At 42.7% G+C, this 18,660-nt stretch overlaps 1 protein-coding gene across 2 annotated transcripts in view; it reads right to left on the reverse strand.

Annotated features, from left to right (window-relative positions):
* LOC309569433 (uncharacterized protein) overlaps positions 1 to 18,660 on the reverse strand; it is a 215,011-nt gene that overhangs the window by 25,069 nt on the left and 171,282 nt on the right. For both annotated transcript variants that reach the window (XM_082275258.1, XM_082275257.1), the window contains exons 16-19: positions 10,149 to 10,277; positions 7,440 to 7,568; positions 3,660 to 3,788; positions 3,072 to 3,200 (exon numbers count right to left, since the gene is read on the reverse strand). In XM_082275258.1, the coding sequence (XP_082131384.1) occupies positions 3,072 to 3,200; positions 3,660 to 3,788; positions 7,440 to 7,568; positions 10,149 to 10,277 (516 nt within the window). The remainder of the gene's footprint in view (positions 1 to 3,071; positions 3,201 to 3,659; positions 3,789 to 7,439; positions 7,569 to 10,148; positions 10,278 to 18,660) is intronic.

Consider the following 18,660-nt stretch of genomic DNA (forward strand, 5'->3'; position numbering starts at 1 on the left):
CCTGCTGGCCCATACATGCAGGGGTTATATGGCATAGCCACCAGCTACCAAGGGTCATGTGATTTATTGGGAGGGAACTGTTGGGTTGGTTCCCAGGCTAGTGGGGGTAAAAGGGGAGTTTGTGGAAGGAAGGGGGGGGGGGGGATTCCACTCTGGGCTAATACACTGGAACTCTGTTTTATATGTCAACTGCATATTTTATCTTTTTTTTTTTTTTAAAGGATTTTTGTGGTAGCCATTAGTGTTTTATTTTGTATTTTTTTTTTTTTTGTATGGTTGAATTTTTTGGAGACACCTCCCCAGGATGGTGGATTTGAATTTAGGGCACCACAATAACAATAATACAGCTATTCCCGGATCCAGCTTTGATTTTTTGTATACACAGGATTGAGAATACCCAGTGCCTGGACTTGGTATTTAGTCGGATGATTTCAAGAGGGGCTTTGGAGTGCGACTTTACATTCTCTGGTTTAAAGTAGCATCAAATGTTGCACCAAAGTAGTGTAGGCACCTTTTCAAAATTGATGTGACTTTAAATCGCACTGCTCTGAAAAGATGTCATTGCAAACAATGGTCTGCAACATGTCAAAGTCGTGTGACAAGTTCCACACGTGTGAATGGGCCCCTAGGCTACTTAACATACAGTATTCCTATATGACTGTCAGTTTCTAGTTGGATTCTAAGGCAAATAGCAGTGGGAAAAGGAACTCAAATCTGTAGGAGGGTGTTGTGCAGATGCTACTTTACCCATTGAGTGAGATTACCACTCAAGCAGGTGACAGCAAAGGTAGCAAGGCGGTGATCCGCAGATTGATCACTCAGTTCCTGGTTAGCTGCTAGAAGTAAACACGGTGATTGCATTATTGCTGCTTACGTCTGGCATTAGGGAAAGATTCCCTGCACCAGGCTTCCAGTGGCCATCTTGTAGGAGTTTGCATGTGATTTGACACAGAGCTCTTCTTAACTTTGGGTAGCCATTCAGGATATAGAGAGGCTATATACAGTATATATATATAGCCCCTGCTGGGTCATTTTGGCATACCCACAGTGTGGGGAGTACATAGACAGGGACAGACTCCCGCTGGTTAGAGAAAGATTATAGTCTCAGGGCCGGTTCACACTGGCCGACGTGTGCTCCGACTTCCAGAGCACAAGTCGCATTACATGTCAAAATCAATGGTTCCCTATTAGAGCCTTCTTAACTAATCCTAATTGTGTGGATCTGACTTTGAAAATGCTTCCTGCACTACTTTGGTCCAACTTAGGCACGATTTAAGCCCATTGATTTGAATGGAAGTCGCATCCAAGTCGAATCATCATCTAAACTGATCTGACTTGTGGCATGCAACTTGTGCTCTGAGGATCTTGAAGGGGAGCGCCACGCTTAAAAATAAATAAATAAATAAAAAACAGCATGGGGTCCCCCCCAAGACCATACCAGACCCTTATCCGAGCATGCAGCTAAGCAGGACAGGAAAGGGGGAGATGAGCGAGCACCCCCCCTCCTGGACCATACCAGGCCACATTTCCTCAACATGGGGATGTGGGTGCTTTAGGACAGGGGGGCCCACCCCAAAGCACCTTGTCCCCATGTTGATGGGGACAAGGGCCTCTTTCAGACAACGGTGGGTGGTAGTTTCGGGGGAAAGCAGGCAAGGGGCTTATGGGAATCTGGATGCCGCCTTTAACAAGGGGGCCCCCAGATCCTGCCCCCTCTATGTGAATGAGTATGGGGTACAAAAACGTAGTGTAAATAAAAACAAGAGACGATTTTTGACAAGTCCTTTTTGAAAAATGTAGAATGTCCCCCGTTGTAGCTCCAACGTGTGTTCTTCTTTGGGTCTTCTCTCTCTGTTGCTGTCTTCTCCCTCCAGTGATGTGTTCTTCCTCCGATCTTATCCCACCGATGATGTGTTCTTCCTCCAGTCTTATCCCTCTGGTGATGTGTTCTTCCTCCAGTCTTATCCCTCTGGTGATGTGTTCTTCCTCCGATCTTATCCCTCTGGTGATGTGTTCTTCCTCTGATCTTATCCCTCTGGCGATGTGTTCTTCCTCCGATCTTATCCCTCTGGTGATGTGTTCTTCCTCCGATCTTATCCCTCTGGTGATGTGTTCTTCCTCCGATCTTATCCCTCTGGTGATGTGTTCTTCCTCCGATCTTATCCCTCTGGTGATGTGTTCTTCCTCCTATCTTGTTCACCGCTGCTGTCTTCTCTGCCACCGAAATGGTCCTCCTCCAACGCTGGCTTCTGCCCTTGTGTCATCTCCGATGTCTGCCAGTTCTTATATAGCCATGGGGACGTCACCCAGTGGCAGAGAAGACTGGAGAAAGAACACATCACCGGAGGGAGGCAACAGCAGCAGAGGCAGAAGGCCAGGGGAAGAACACACCTTGGAGCTTTAACGGGGGACATTCTTAATTTTTCATAAAGGACGTGTCAAAACCATGTCTTGTTTTTATTTACTGAACACTTTTTTTTGGGATGGATGGGTACCCCATACTTATTCACATGGGGGGGGGTGGAAACTGGGGGCCCCCATGTTGAGGGCATGTGGCCTGGTATGGTCCAGGAGGGGGGGCTCACTCGCCCCCCCTTTCTGACTTGCCGGACTGCATGCTCGGATAAGGGTCTGGTATGAATTTTGGAGGGGGACCCCGGGCTGTTTTTCTTTAGTTTGCCATGGGGTTCCTGCTCAAGATTCATGCAAGACTCAACTTTAGTCAGACAGAATTTATAATCCTCAAGGACACTTGCCTCAAGAAGCATCTTGCCATATGTAAGTCTTGTATTACTGTACTGGATTGTGGTGGGTGTGTACAAGTGTCTTACTGTCCATAGTTTAAATTTGGCAAAGCAAGTGCATTGTTGTAAGTAATATTTGTTACACAAACCAAAAATTAAAAGAAGACGCCCCACCTGCACTTATGGCCAGCCCTGTCCTCACATCAGTCCTTCACATTTTACTGTCTGCCTTTTCAAAGCCAATAAATGTAAAACTTTGCCTGCTATACATTACTGCACTTTTTTGTACTATCATAAAAAAGAAACAAAAAGCAGCTCTTTTCTTACCTTTCTCACAACGTGTACCTGACCAGCCTGCTTCACACTGGCAGTGACCCGTCACATGGTCGCAGGTGGCATTATAGAGACAGTCACAGGGTTGATGGCATTTCAGGCCATAGGTTTTAGGAGGGCACTCTAAATGAAAAAAATATATGTTCATAGCTGACTAAACTAAATTATCTAAAGACTTTGCACCCAGTTTGAAACATGAAAACTATATAATTTGTCTGTACTGTGCAACAATAGCCGATTAATAAAAGGTTGATTGTTTAGGGGTGTTCTTTGGAATTTTAGGGAAACGCTTTGTGTGGTCTAATTCCCAGTGTATCTTTTGGCCTAAGCGAGATTTACTTTAGAAGTCTTCATAAAGATTCAAACCATCTATGGCCGACCTAAATGATCCTATCTGTGTTCCTTTTGCTGGGATAGCCACTCTCCTTTGTATGCTAGCCCTATACATTCCCATAAAGGATGACTTTAAAGCAAAAACAACAATAATTACAGTATAATACAAAATGTGCAGCCACTAAAATGATTCAGTTTCCATTTATTTATATATATATATATGTGACCAATTGTTTTAAATGTACTTACTAATATCACAGAAAGGGCCAATATATCCAGGCAGGCAGGAACACTTCCCATTCATGTGATTGCATTCCGCTCCATTTTGGCATCTGCATTTGTTCACACAATTTTCTCCATATGATCCCAGGGGGCAGACTAAGCAAAATAGAACACAATGTATGGTATAACATTTTGTCAGCACACATTGCATGTATCTAACATCTTTAAGGGGCCCTGTATACTTACTGTACTGTATATGGCCATTAGTATATGAACACCCCTCCAAAATATTGATTTTAGGTGTTTCCATTGAGGGGTACAATCATAAGCACTACAGCATACAAAGAGAATTCAGGCAATTGTGCACTTTCAACCTTGCGGCAACAGTTTTAGGAAGGTCCTTGTCTCTTCCAGCATGCCTGTGCCACAAAACCAGCTGCATAAAGACTTGGTTTGATGAGTTTGGCGTGGAAAAACTAAAGTACAACTTAAAGCGGACTTCCACCCAAAAGTGGAACTTCCGCTTTAGGGAGTCCTGACCCCCCGACATGCCACATTTGGCATGTCATTTTTTTGGGGGGGGGGGGGAGCGGGTACCTAGTTTTGACAGGTACCCGCTCCCACTTCCGCTCGGAGCGCCGCGGCGCCCTGAGCGGAAGTTCTCCTCTCCCCCTCCCTCCCTGCAATCTTCTGGGACACGTCAGAGGTCCCAGAAGATTGCCGGCCAATCACGGCGCGCAGCGCGACTCGCGCATGCGCAGTGGGTACCCGGCTGTGAAGACGCAAACTGTGATGCCGGCGCTGAGGGAGAGGATCGAGGCTTCCGGCGGCCGCATCGCTGGACCGTTGGGCAGGTGAGTAAATGGCTGGAACTCCGCTTTAAGTCCGAATTTTTTTAACAACTTCAATACAGGACCCTTTCACTCCCTTCCTGCCCAGACCAATTTTCTGATTTCAGCGGTGTCACACTTTGAATGACAATTACATGGTCATGCTACACTGTACCCATATTACATTTTTATAATGGTTTCCCACAAATAGAGCTTTCTGTGTGTGGTATTTGATCACCACTGGGTTTTTTTATTCTTTGCTAAACAAATTAAAAAAGGCCGAAAGTTTTTCCTTGTTTCTATTATAAAATTTTGTAAATAAGTAAGTTTTCTCCTTCGATGACGGCACTGATGAGGCGGCACTGATGGGCACTGATGGGGTGGCACTGATGGGCACTGATGGGGTGGCACTGATGAGAAGGCATTAATATGCAGCACTGATAGATGGAACTGATATGCAGAACTGATGGGCACTATTATGCAGCACCGATGGGCACTGATAGGTGGCACTTAAAGTTAGCACTGATCGGCACTGATAGGTGGCACTGATAGGCAGCACTAATGAGGAGGCACTGACAGGCATTACTGATGGGCACTGATTGGCATTTGTGATGGGCACTGATTAGCATCTAAAGGGCACTGATTAGCATCTGTTGTGGGCACCTCTGATGGGGGCTGCACTGAAAATAAATGCACTGATTATCAGCGCAGATCCCCCCTCTCAGAAGAGCCGCTGATCGGCTCTCCTCTTCTCGCGCCTTGTCAGCCCAAACTGAGAAAATCTGATTACCGGCACTTCCTGGCTACCATGGTGATCAGCTGTGAATGGTCACAGCTGATCCCGTGGTAAAGAGCTTACATCATAGGCTCTTTACCGAGATCAGAGATGCAGTGTATCAAAGCGACACACTGCACCACCGATCACCACTCTGCGCACCCCAGGGGCTGTGCACTAGTAGCTTATCCTGCTGGACTTCATATGATCCCCCGCCCGGACGTCATTCAGCTATAAGTCAGGTGGGATGTGGTTAAAAAACATTTTGGACAAATTGGAGATGGATTAGAACAGCCTTTTTCAACCAGGGTGCCGTGGCACCCTAGTGTGCCTTCTGGGTTCTTCAGGGGAGCCTTGGCAAAATGGCTAAAAATGGCAACAAATTGCCACAGGTTTTTACTTTGTAGAATTACAACCCTGGGCACTATGCGTTCAAGCCACTGGCACCCTGACAACCCTGGGCACTGTGCAGGTCAAGCCACTGGCACCCTGACAACCAGTTAAATCACTGGTTTATAGGGCAAATGTTGGGTGCTTGCACAGCATCCTTGTTTACTCCTCCTCATCCCCTCTCCATCAGCACTGGGGTCACATTAGAAGAGAAACTGAGGGAGAAGAGAAACGCTAGAATACTAGTCTGTACAAGTTTGCAATAGTGTAGGAATAAATCCCTTCTTATGTTGGATAGCCCATGTGTATAGACGTTGCTGCGTTATGTAAAACTATTAGTTTTTTTTTTTTTTTACATTTTAGAACGGGATGCCTCGAGATTGTGCAGAATTTTAAAGGGTGCCACAACTGAAAAAAAGTTGAGAAACACTGGATTAGAACTGGATTTTATAGCTGTCTGTGCTCCCATATGGGAGATACACCCTTCCTATTTACCATTATCATTGAAAATGAAAGTAAAAGAAAATCCCACATTTTGGGTTTTCCCTAGAAAAGTAATAGAGGGGAAATCTTTCAATGGGCACACTAGTTCTGGTGACCTGGAGGTCCCCAATGGATTTCCTCTCTTGTTTTAGCTATGGGATAGGAAGTAAAGGAAAATCTCCCCAATGGGTCACAGATATCCAAAATGAAAAAAACATTTTGGCTATAGTTCTACTTTAAGGGGTTGAACACCAACTGCTAGCCAGGTCTTCTCATCCATCATCTGGCCTGACCTGGCTTCATAATGGTCCTTTAGCTAAATGGGCACACACTCACTGTAAACACTCTAAACAGACATAAAAAGCTCAAATCTTGTGCAAAGCCTTCCCAGGAGGGTGGAGGCTGTTATAGTAACAAGGAAGGCGGAATGGGGAGAGGGGGGCAACTCCATACTAATGCCCTTGGTTTTTCAAAGGAAAGTCCAAAACGCTCATATAGGTGTGATGGTCAGGTGTTAACCAGAGATGTATAGTAACTAAGTAGAATTACTTCACTACTGTACTTAAGTACCAAAAGGTGGTATCTGTACTTTCCTAGAGTAGAATTTTTTTCTCCTACTTCCACTTTTACTTCACTACATTTTTTCGATGATTTCAATACTTCTACTCCGATATTTTTTTTTTTTTGTGCTGCATACTTACTCGTTACAATTATAAAAATTACCACTGCCAGAACAGTAGATGGCAGGTTTCATGAAGCTCAAAACATGTGTATTATCAGCGCATACGAAAATAAATGCTACTGTATGTATAAATAAAAGCTGCATTTGAAATTATAAAAAACAATATGATGTTCAAACTTTTGACTTTTTTCTTTAATAACTACATAACACAGTACTTGTACTTTTACTTTCAGTACTTGAGTAGCAATTTTTTTTCAAAACTACTGGTACTTTTACTTTCAGTACTTGAGTAGCAACATTTTTTAAAAAACTACTTGCAATACTTAAGTACAAAAAATGTTGAATACTTTAGTACTTCTACTCAAGTTACTTTTTGATCGAGCACTTCCACTTCTACTCAAGTCACTTTTTGATCGAGCACTTGTACTTTTACTCAAGTATGGGTTTCCAGTACTTTATACAACTCTGGTTTTAACAAACTGAATAATATCAGTACAGGTATTAACCTCATCCAGTTACCAGGATAGAATATTTATCGTTAAAGTGGGCCATTAAAACTGTCACAAGTTTTGCTAAAAAGGGAAAAAAAATGGAAAAAAGGAGACAAACTGGAAATAAAAGAAACTTCAGGCATGCAGCGGTTTTACCTTCAGAACACATTTTTCCAGTCCATCCAGAAGAACAGGCACAAGTTCCATCAATCGGACTACAATGCCCTCCATTTTGGCAATAACAGGTGCTAGCGCAATCCTTTCCCCAAAGTCCCAGTGAGCACGCTAAAGAAATAGTATAAAGTATGTTTAGTTTTTTTTTCCTGAAAATAAAAGAAAACCAAAATATAGGACTACAAATAAACATGATAACATTTAATTTCCTCCCACAAAAATACAGTGCCTTGAAAAAGTATTCATACCCCTTGAGATATACCACATTTTGTAATGTTACAACCAAAAACGTAAATGTATTTATTGTGATTTTATGTGAAAGACCAACACAAAGTGGCACATAATTGTGAAGTGGAAGGAAATTGATAAATGGTTTTCACATTTTTTTTTACAAATAAATATGTGAAAAGTGTGGCCCCCCCCCCCCCCCCCCCATCCGAGTCAATACTTTGTAGAACCACCTTTCACTGCAATTACAGCTGCAAGTCTTTTTGAGGATGTCTCTACCAGCTTTGCACATCTAGAGAGTGAAGTTTTTGCCCATTTTTCTTTGCAAAATAGCTCAAGCTCTCTCAGATTGGATGGAGAGTGTCTGTGAACAACAATTTTCAAGTCTTGCCACAGATTGGATTTAGGTCTGAACTTTATTGGATTTAGGTCTGAACTTTGACTGGGCCTTTCTAACACACAAATGTTCTTTGATCTAAAACATTCCATTGTAGCTCTGGCTGTATGTTTAGGGTCATTGTCCGGCTGGAAGCATGTTTTCTTATAAGATTGCCCTGTATTTGGCTTCACCCATCTTCCCATCAACTCTGACCAGCTTTCCTGGCCCTGCTGAAGAAAAGCATCCTCACAACATGCTGCCACCACCACCATGTTTCACGGTGGGAATGGTGTGTTCAGCGTGATGTGCAGTGTTAGTTTTCGCCCACACATAGCGTTTTGCTTTAAGGCCAAAAAGTTCAATTTTGGTCTCATCTGACCAAAACACCTTCTTCCACATGTTTGCTGTGTCCCCCACTGCAATGAGGACTTCTTAAGGCTTTCTTTCAACAATGACTTTCTTCTTGTCATTCTTTCATAAAGGGCAGATTTGTGGAGTGCGTAACTAATAGTTGTCCTGTGGACAGATTCTCCCACCTGAGCTGTGGATCTCTGCAGCTCCTCCAGAGTTACCATGGGCCTCTTGGCTGCTTCTCTGATGAATGTTCTCCTCTCCTTCCCTGTCAGTTTAGGTGGACGGCCATGTCTTGGTAGTTGTGCCATACTCTTTCCATTTTCGGATGATGAATTAAACAGCGCTCCGCAAAATGTTAAAAGCTTGTGATATTTTTTTTATAACCTAAGCCTGCTTTAAACTTCTCCACAACTTTATCCCTGACCTGTCTGGTGTGTTCCTTGGTCTTTACTATGCTGTTTGTTCACTAAAGTTCTTTAACAAACCTCTGGGGGCTTCACGAAAAAGCTGTATTTATACTGAGATTGAATTACACTCTATTTACTAATTAGGTGACTTCTGAAGGCAATTGGTTCTATTAGATTTTAATTAAGGGTATAAGAGTAAAGGGGGCTGAATACAAATGCACGCCCCACTTTGAGATATTTATTTGTAAGAAATTATAAAAACATTTTATAGTTTTCATTCCACTTTACAATTATGTGCCACTTTGTGTTGGTCTATCACATAAAATCCCAATAAAATGCATTCATGTTTTTGGTTGTAACATGACAAAATGTGGAACATTTCAAGGGGTATGAAAACTTTTTCAAGGCACTGTAACTCTGGTTATGGTTATCATCGTTGTGGATCTAGGACATGTAAATTTATTATTGTGACTAGGGCATTAAATTGTAATCTTCTCTGGGGACAGGGATTCCACCTCTGGTGATATCAGGACTCTTAAGTAGTTGACTTTTCCGCACCTACCACAACTGAAATATCTGTTTCACATTTACTGACCATTCGATTTCTAGCATTTTCGCATGTGTGGTTTTGAAGAATGACTATGAGCACTTGGACTGGTGTCATTTTAGGCAAGACAAATATGAAAACAGCAATAATTTTTGTAGAAGACACCTAGTCATTTTGTTACATGTGTCACCACTAAACTTGACCATGGACAAAATTCACGGCTTGACCAAGTGATCTTTTTTTGACTTGCTCTTATTTATGTATAGTTGTACTGCCTGCTGGTTTATTTGAACACCTGCTCTTAAAGGTTAGGATAGGTAGCAGTTAGCTGAGAAATGCTGATATACTTCAACTTGTTCTCACGTCAGGTAACAATGAACATTACGTTATTAAAGATAGCCTTCTGCAGTGATGGTGAACCTTGGCAAACCAGATGTTTTGGAACTACATTTCCCATGAAGCTCATCTACACTGCAGAGGTAGGGGTAGCTATTATATTGGAAATTCTTTCATTTATGGAATATCAGCATTGTTTGGGGAACTCAGTACCCAAATCACACAAAATTTGTCTAGAAGGGTGAATCATCGGTCATCCTGGGATGGACATTACGAAAATCACACCAGTAAGTTATAGGTAGTCTATAATGACTGTCCATGGACATGCCTACACAACCAGTACAGCTAGTATAATGTTGTTAGTGACACATGTTAATTCATTAGTATAAACGGACCCTGATAACTAAAGGGGTTACATAGTTAGTCAGGGGCTTCTTTACCTTCAGAGCATGTCTTTCCAGTCCATCCTGGCAAACAGTTACACGACCCATCTACAGGACTGCACTGCCCTCTATGCTGGCAATTGCAGCTGCTGGAGCAGTCTTTTCCCCAAGATCCTGGGGGACAGGCTTAAAAAAAAAAAGGAATTGTTTAATATACAGTTAAAAAAATGAATGTGATATGTGCATATGTTATAAACCCTCATGTTGATCAATGGGTAGAGCTGATTAGGGGTATAGTTAAAGCCTAACTCCCAGCATTTTTATTTTTTTCCCATGCTGTTTTTTTCTTGGGGTGAACACAACGCCTATGCTCACCTGATCCTTTGATCCTCTGGAAAATGGCACTCCCCGATGTCCATCAGTAGAATGTACCTGACGTTTTCATGTCCAGAGCCGGTCTATGGCCATGATGAAGTCAGGAACAGTCCACGGCACAAGACAAGGGATCAGTCTTGCACTGGTAGGATTAGGTGAGTGTATCTCGGCTCTCCGAACCCCTAAACCAAAACGAGCAGCTAACCAATACAGTGCAGGCCCAGCCCCATAGACTGGTTAAAAAAAAAAAAAAAGCCTGGAGTTCTGCTTTAAAGAAAAACCCAAATCCCCCAATATTTTTGTCCTTACCCTCCTCTCCTGTGCCCTCATCTTTGGGAACTGACAAAGGCCTGTGATACATCTGTGCATGCATGGGGGGGGGGGGGGGTTTCTGCATATGTGCACACATGTGAATCCCCTACGCGTGCACAGATGTGCACTGGGAAATAAAACAGGAACATAAAAGTCTAGGAAGAGGAAAGGTGGCAGAAAAAAAGGTGTATTAGATACCCCAATATGTCCACAATAAGGGTATAAAGGGCCAAACTGGCCTAAGACACATAAAGATATTATAAGGTGGTGATCTTCTCCTTAAAGAAGGAAAAGGCCTGGAAGCTAGGTGTGAAACCTTGGAGGTCATACATGGGAGATCAAATCATAGAGGTGAGGGTTTTAGGTGTAAAACCTGTGGGGAAAGGCTTTATAAGCATACCTGCTAACTGTCCCATTTTTGCAGGGACAGTCCCAGCAAAAAGGACCCTGTCCCGGGTAATTTAGTTTGTCCCAGCTATCCGTAAATACCCGTTACGGGCAGCCGGTGCCCATAAAAAAAAAAAAAAAAAAAAATGGTTGTGTCAGTCAGCTGCAGACCAGAGAAGATCCGTCACCCGGAAGTGCTGTTGGCAGGGGATGAACATATTCTGTGGAAGGTGAGAAAGACTTTAATTTTGAATGGGTTTGGGGGCCAATCTCTGACAAGTAGAAGCATTCAAAGGAGAAAACGTAAGAGATAGGCAGAGGCACTTCCTGGAATTAAACAACAGGGCTACAAGGACCATTGGAAACCTATTCTGCACCTACTATGCTTCATCAAAAATAAACATAGGTTTTATGAGTGCAAGGCTTCGCTTGCAAAAATAATGGTATGCATTAAAACTTGGAAAAGCATATATTGAAAGAACCAGTTTAAATTACAATTTCGGCCTTAGGGAGGGAAAATGTAACCAAAGTGTTTTCAATGAGCATGTGTCACTTATGATATAATTCATTATATGTGCACCTCCCTTTTCAATTTCCTGTAATTCTCTCTTTATTGACTAGACCCCATAATCTGATGACAAGTAGGCGTAGATTAATTATGCGGAGTGGGCAGGGCTTCAGGGAAGTGGGTGTGGTAAGTAATTGATAGCTGTGCTGCAAAGTGTCCCTGGAAATTTTTTTCAAATGTTGGCAACTATGTATATGTATCCAAGAAACTTAAGCCCCGTACACACGTACTGATCGTCGGCCGAACGATCGGCCGTCTTTTGTCCAGGGCTGTCGTGTCGACTGAAAACTGCAAAAGACTGCACACTAATTTTGTCGGCCAACAACAGCCGACTGCAGAAGTGATGTCATGTGATGGTTAACTTTCCGTGTGTTTTTTCTTTTCTGAGCATGCCCAGTCTTGCTAATCTGCTGTCTGTCGGCCGAAATCTGTACTGACTGGCGAACAATCGGCCATTCTGGTGACGGCCAACAAAAATTTCAAAGTCTGCACGACAGATTCTGTTTGGCCGAAAATGCGCTGTCGGCTGTCGGAAGCATCACACTAACAAGCCTACAATCGGCCAAACGGTCGTCGGCCGAATATTTACGGCCGACAATCGGTACGTGTGTACGGGGCTTAAGTCAGGATGTTGTATGTCATTTACTAAGGATTCAGGGAGAACAAGAACACATATTTAGAAAAACAACGTAACTCTTTAGGGTACTGTACTGTAAAAGTGGTTACCATATAGTTTAAGAATTTGTAATTTTTATGTTAATAGCAAAAGAGCTTTTATATAATCACTGATTCTCAACTGAATTTATTTTGAAAATACACCATACATGACTGGTAGGTACTGGATTTCATCCATTTATGGAAAATGGGTTTACTGTGTCAACAGGTCACCAATGGTGAAAATGTAGGTAGGAAACCAGATGGCTCACAGGAATGTGAGAAAATGTGAAAATGGTTAAAGTGCAGTAATTAAACATTGGTTATTGGTAGAAAACAATTGATGAATGTTTTTGGAATGTTGCCCCTCACCCTGTTCCATACCCTTAAAATCAATTAAATAACATGAGTCTTAACGAACAAAGTTTTTTGTCTATAACGCAAAACTGTAATTCACCAGTAGGTGGTAGCACAGTTGAGCAAATGTAATGCCTGTTATTTTTCCCTAAATCTACAGTAATGGCTTTCTAAGGCTGTTCATTAATATACAGTATATTAGGCTCAAAGGAGGATTAAGAACATGGATTGGGAGACCAGCACAAAAAAACTGGCCTTTTAATGGAAGAAGTGGTTTTCTGCAGGCTTTACAGTGCGCGGCAGTGATTGATGACTATGGTGAAAGATGAGTTTTGTTTTAAAGAAGCTGGTTTATTGTGATGCAACTTTTTACATACATACAGGTGCGTCTCATAAAATTATAATATCATCATTTTTTTCAATAATTCAATTCAAAATGTGAAACTCATATATTTTATATAGATGCGTTACACACAGAGTGATATATTTCAAGTATTTCTTTCTTTAAATTTTGATGATTATGGCTTACAGCTAGTGAAAACCCAAAATTCGGTATCTCAGAAAATTAGAATATTACATAAGACCAATGAAAAAAAAGGATTTTCAAAACAAAAACTTTAGCTTACTGAAAAGTATGTCCGTGTACAGTATAGTATGCACTCAGTACTTGGTCTGGAATCCTTTTGCATTAATTACTGAATTAATGCGGTGGGGCATGGAGACGATCAGCCTGTGGCACTGCTGAGGTGTTATGGAAGCCCAGGTTGCTTTGATAGCAGCCTTCAGCTCATCTGCATTGTTGGGCCTGGTGTCTCTCATTTTTCTCCTAACAATACCCCACAGATTCTTTATGGGGTTTAAATCAGACGAGTTTGCTGGCCAATCAAGCACAGTGATACCATGATCATTAAAACAAGTATTGGTACTTTTGGCAGTGTGGACAGGTACCAAGTCCTACTGGAAAATTAAGTCAGCATCTCCATCAAGCTGGTCAGCAGAGGGAAGCATGCATTGCTCTAGAATTTCCAGGTAGAGGGCTGTGCTGACTTTGGACTTGATAAAACACAGTGGACCAACACCAGCAGAGGACATGGCTCCCCAAATCATCACTGACTCTCCACACTTCCTCTAGAATCTGGGACCTTGATTTCCAAATGAAATGCAACATTTTCCACAGTCCATGATGATTTGGGGAGCCATGTCATCTGGTGTTGATCCACTGTGTTTTATCAAATCCAAAGTCAGCGCAGTCCTCTACCAAAAAATTCTAGAGCACTTCATGCTTCCCCCTGCTGACCAGCTTTATGGAGATGCTGATTTAATTTTCCAGCAGGAATTGGCACTTGCTCACACTTCCAAAAGTACTAATACAGGGTTTAATGATTATGGTATCACTGTGTTTGATTGGCCAGCAAATTTGCCTGACCTAAACCCCATTCTGTGGTTCCAGTTCTCATTCTGACCGATCATAAGAATCTGACGTATCTCTCGAAGGCCAATAGGCTCACACACCGTCAGGCCAGATGGGCCTTATTCTTGTCTCATTTTGACTATGTGGTCTCTTATTTTCCCAGCTCCAGGAAGGTTAAAGCTGTTGCCTTGTCTCGCCAGTATTCTGAGTTGTCCAGGGAGGACACCAACTTAACCTCTCCTCTTGGGGAACAGATCTTTGCTGCCCAACCTGTTGCTCCCATGGAGAGACCTGCTGGCAAATATTTTGTACGTGAGGGGTTGCGCATCAGACTGTTGCGCACGTATGACAATTCCAAGACTGCCGGTCAGACTGGTAAGAACCAGATGTCCTTTGCTATTTCCCATCAGTTCTGGTGGCCATCTCTCCGCACTGATGTTGCTACGTATGTGGCTGCTTGTTCGGTCTGTGCCCAGACTAAATCTCCATGGCACCTTTCCTTGGGCCTACTGCATCCCATTCCCAATAGGGAGTGTCCCTGGTCTCACCTGGCCATGGATTTTAATGTAGAACTTCCCACGTCTTGGGGTTACACAGTTATCCTCATAGTTGTCGACCGGTTTTACAAAATGTGCCACTGTGTTCCTTTTAAGAGGCTGCCTACCGCTCAGGAGCTTGCATTGGGGTTTGATAGGGAGGTTTTCTGCTTATATGGGTTGCCTAAGGAGATTGTCTCAGACCATGGGAGCCAGTTTGTCTCTAGGTTCTAGCGATTATTTTTCTCCCAGTTGGGTATTCAACTCTCCTCGGCCTACTGACCACAGTCCAATGGTGCCGCTAAGTGTTCCAACCAAGCTCTGGAGCAATTTCTCCGCTGCTATATCTCTGACCATCAGGACAATTGGGTTGATCTGCTACTGTGGGCATTGTTTGCCAGGAACCCTGCCATTAACTTGTCTTCCGGAATGTCTCCATTCATGGCCAATTATGGGTTCCAACCTGCTGTGTTTCTCGAGTTGTTCTCGCCACAGGACATTCCAGCTGTGGAGGATCATCTTCGTGCCCTCCATTCCTCTTGGGTGCAGATCAAGAGACTTTACGGGTCTCTGCACAGCGTCAGAAGCTCCAGGCAGACCGGAGACATTTATCTGCTCCTTCATACCAGGTCGGGGAGAGGGGGTGGTTGTCGACCCGTAATCCAAACCTCAGGGTGCCCACTCCTAAACTGGCACCTTGTTTTGTTGGGCCTTTTCGCATCCTCCGTAAGGTGAACCCGGTGGCCTATGCCCTTGATCTTCCTCCTGGCATGCGTATCTCCAATGTCTTTCACGTGGCACTTTTTAAGCCACTGCTTTGCAATTGCTATACAGTATACATATATTATACTATATACTATACATTATACTTCACTTCCTCACCCTCGTCCCATTCCTGTGGGCAATCATGAGGAGTATGAGGTTAGCAGCATCTTGGATTCTCGTCTGTTTCGAGGTCAGGTTCAATACCTGGTTCACTGGAAGGGTTATGGTCCTGAGGAGCGCTCCTGTGTACCCTCCACTGATGTTCATGCTCCTGCCCTTCTCCGCGCTTTGCATGCTCACTTTCATCAGAAACCGCTTTTTTGCTCTGTGGAGGAGGGGCCGTGGAGGGGAGGGTACTGTCGAGGTCTTACCTTGCCTTCCTGTTGGCAGCCATCTTGGACATGTGAAGAGTGCTGTCTCTTATAAACTCTGTTTGCATCATCACTTACCTGCTGCCTGGGCGTCGCTCAGTGATGATGTTGCACACCTGACTATACATATATCACCTGATGGCTTTTAGACCTTGCCCTTGTATTTGTGCTCCAAGGTGCATCACTGCTAGCAGTCCTCTGTTCTCTGTGTTCCTCTGTGCATGACCTGGCTTTGCTGACAACCTTCCTGGCTCTCGATTCCGCATTGGCAGAAGACCCAGCATCGGCAGACGACCCGGCTTTGGCACGCTATTCGCTCCTGGACTTGACCCCGGCTTGGATGACTACCCGCTCCTGGACTCGATCGCGGCTTGGATGACTACCCTCTTCCGAACCTGACCCCGGCTTTTCCTGATTTCGCTCCTCTCTCTTGCTGTGCGTTTATTATTGTTGAATTAATAAACTGTTTATTTTACTTGCATCTTCGTGTGGTCTGGTTTCCTGGCACCCTGACAACTGTATGTTATTATAATGTAATGTTTTATTGTTGCTGTGTTTTTCATTGTTAACCATAGTTTTCTTTGCAGATTCACAATTCTACTGTTTTTCTGCACTGTATACTATTATATTGTAATGTTTTATTGTTATGGGTTTTTTTTTTTTGTTAACCATTGTTTTCTTTGCAGATACACCCATCAGCTGCAGCACTGATTTGTTTATTCTGACAGAAACAACATTTGCTCTCAGCATATACCTAAATCAATGATTGCAGCGCTGTAGGAGTTGATTTCACCAACGCAGTTAAAAAAAAGAGCATATATGTCGAAGCATAGAGGATGGGGTGGACACAGAGGGCTGAAGGAAAAAAAAGAACATTGCATGTATGCCCATCATTAGAAGTGGGTGGATGCTGAGAGGTCTAATGGTGGGCATACCACACACTTTCTGGCAGAGATCTCTTCATCCACATTGATCGATGTGAATGGAGGAATCGGTTAGGTTCTCTTTTTTTGTTCAACCCACAGGATGCCATTGGGAAATTGGAAAAGCATCTTATCACACCAATATTGGTGTGGTCAGATGCTTTAAGGGCAGAGGAGAGATCTAGAGTCGAATTGACCCAAATTTTTTTTTTAAAAAGGGTACCTGTCAGCTGTCACTACTTATTGCTATCATAGGGGATATTTAAATTCCCTGAGATAACAATAAAAATTATTTAAAAAAAAAAAATGAAAGGGAAGGGAAGGTGTCAAAATAAAAAAAAAAAATAAAAATAAATAATATAAAAAAAAAAAAAAGTCAAGCACCCCTGTCCCCCCGTGTTTGCACGCAAATGCGAAGCAGAGGCAAGCATCAGTCTGGTGTTATATGTAAACAGCAATTGCAGCATGCATGTGAGGTCTCACCGCAAACATCATATAGAGGGCAGTAATTCTTGCAGTGGACCTCCTCTGTAAATCTAAAGTGGTAACCTGTGAAGGCTTTTAAAAATGTACGTAGTTTGTTGTCGCTGCACGGGCGTGTGCAATTTTAAAGCATGTCATATTTAGTATCTATGTACTTGGCATAAGATCATCTTTTATATTTTACTAAACAATTGGGCAATATATAGTGTATCTGTGCATTAAATAAAAAAAAGTTTTTCCCAAAAAACTGTGCAAATACCGTCTGACATAAAAATTGCAACACCCACCATTTTGTTCTCTAGGGCCTCTGCTTTAAAAAATATATATAATGTTTGGGGATTCAAAGTAATTTTATATTAAAAAAAAAAAATTTCATGTAAACAAAAGGTGTCAGAAAAGGCTTGGTCTTCAAGTGATTAGAAGAGTGGGTAATCTATGGCATAAGCTTCTAATATTTGTCATAAAATGCCAGGACAGTTCAAACACCCCCCCCCCCCAAATTACCCCTTTTTGGAAAGTAGACACCCCAACCTATTTGCTGAGAGGCGTGTTGAGTCCATGGAATATTTTATATTTTCCCACAAGTTTTGGGAACATGACAATATTTTTTTATTTTTCACACAAAGTTGTCACATAAATAATATTTTTTTTTTTTCAAAACTTTGTGACAAAAAAGCAAGATCTGCAAAATACTCAACATGCCTCTCAACAAATAGCTCAGGGTGTCTACTTTACGAAAAGGGGTAATTGGGGGGGGGGGTTGTGCTGTCTTGGCATTTTATGGTCTCCGAAACCGTGGTATCTCCATACTCAGGAGAAGCAGCAGAATGTATTTTGGGGTGTCATTTCACATATACCCATGTCATGTTTGAGCAATATATCCTTAAATCCTACCATATAGTATTTATACTTGCACAGGGGGAAAATGCTCTCCTGCTCTCCTGGCCAGTCCTCTCCTAATTAAGAAAAGGTACTGTATTTTCTGGCGTATAAGACTACTTTTGAACCTGAAAAAAATCCCACAAAAAATAGGGGGTCGTCTTATACGCCGAGTATAATATCTCCAAGGTAACCCAAGTATAAGAATTACCGGTAGATGTAATCTCTCAAGACACTAGCTGTGTAGGAATCCTGTACCGGTATACCGTATGTACCGTAGCTTCTCGGATTGGCGGAGTAACATCAGCCCGCCTCTCTGACTCTGCCAATCTGAGCAGGCTTTGCATTCAATAATAGAATACATCACTCACTCTGATTGGCTCAGCGCAGTATACTGTATGTAGTCGAAGCTACGGTACATATGGTATACCGGTACAGGATTCCCACACAGCCAGCATCTTGAGATTACATCTACCGGTAATACTTATACTTAGGGTACCTTGGAGATATTATGAGAGATTACATGTATTACAGTACTTGGAGTACCT

The sequence above is a fragment of the Pelophylax lessonae genome (genome assembly GCF_965119305.1).
Source record: "Pelophylax lessonae genome assembly, chromosome: 13".
Lineage (NCBI taxonomy): Eukaryota > Metazoa > Chordata > Amphibia > Anura > Ranidae > Pelophylax > Pelophylax lessonae.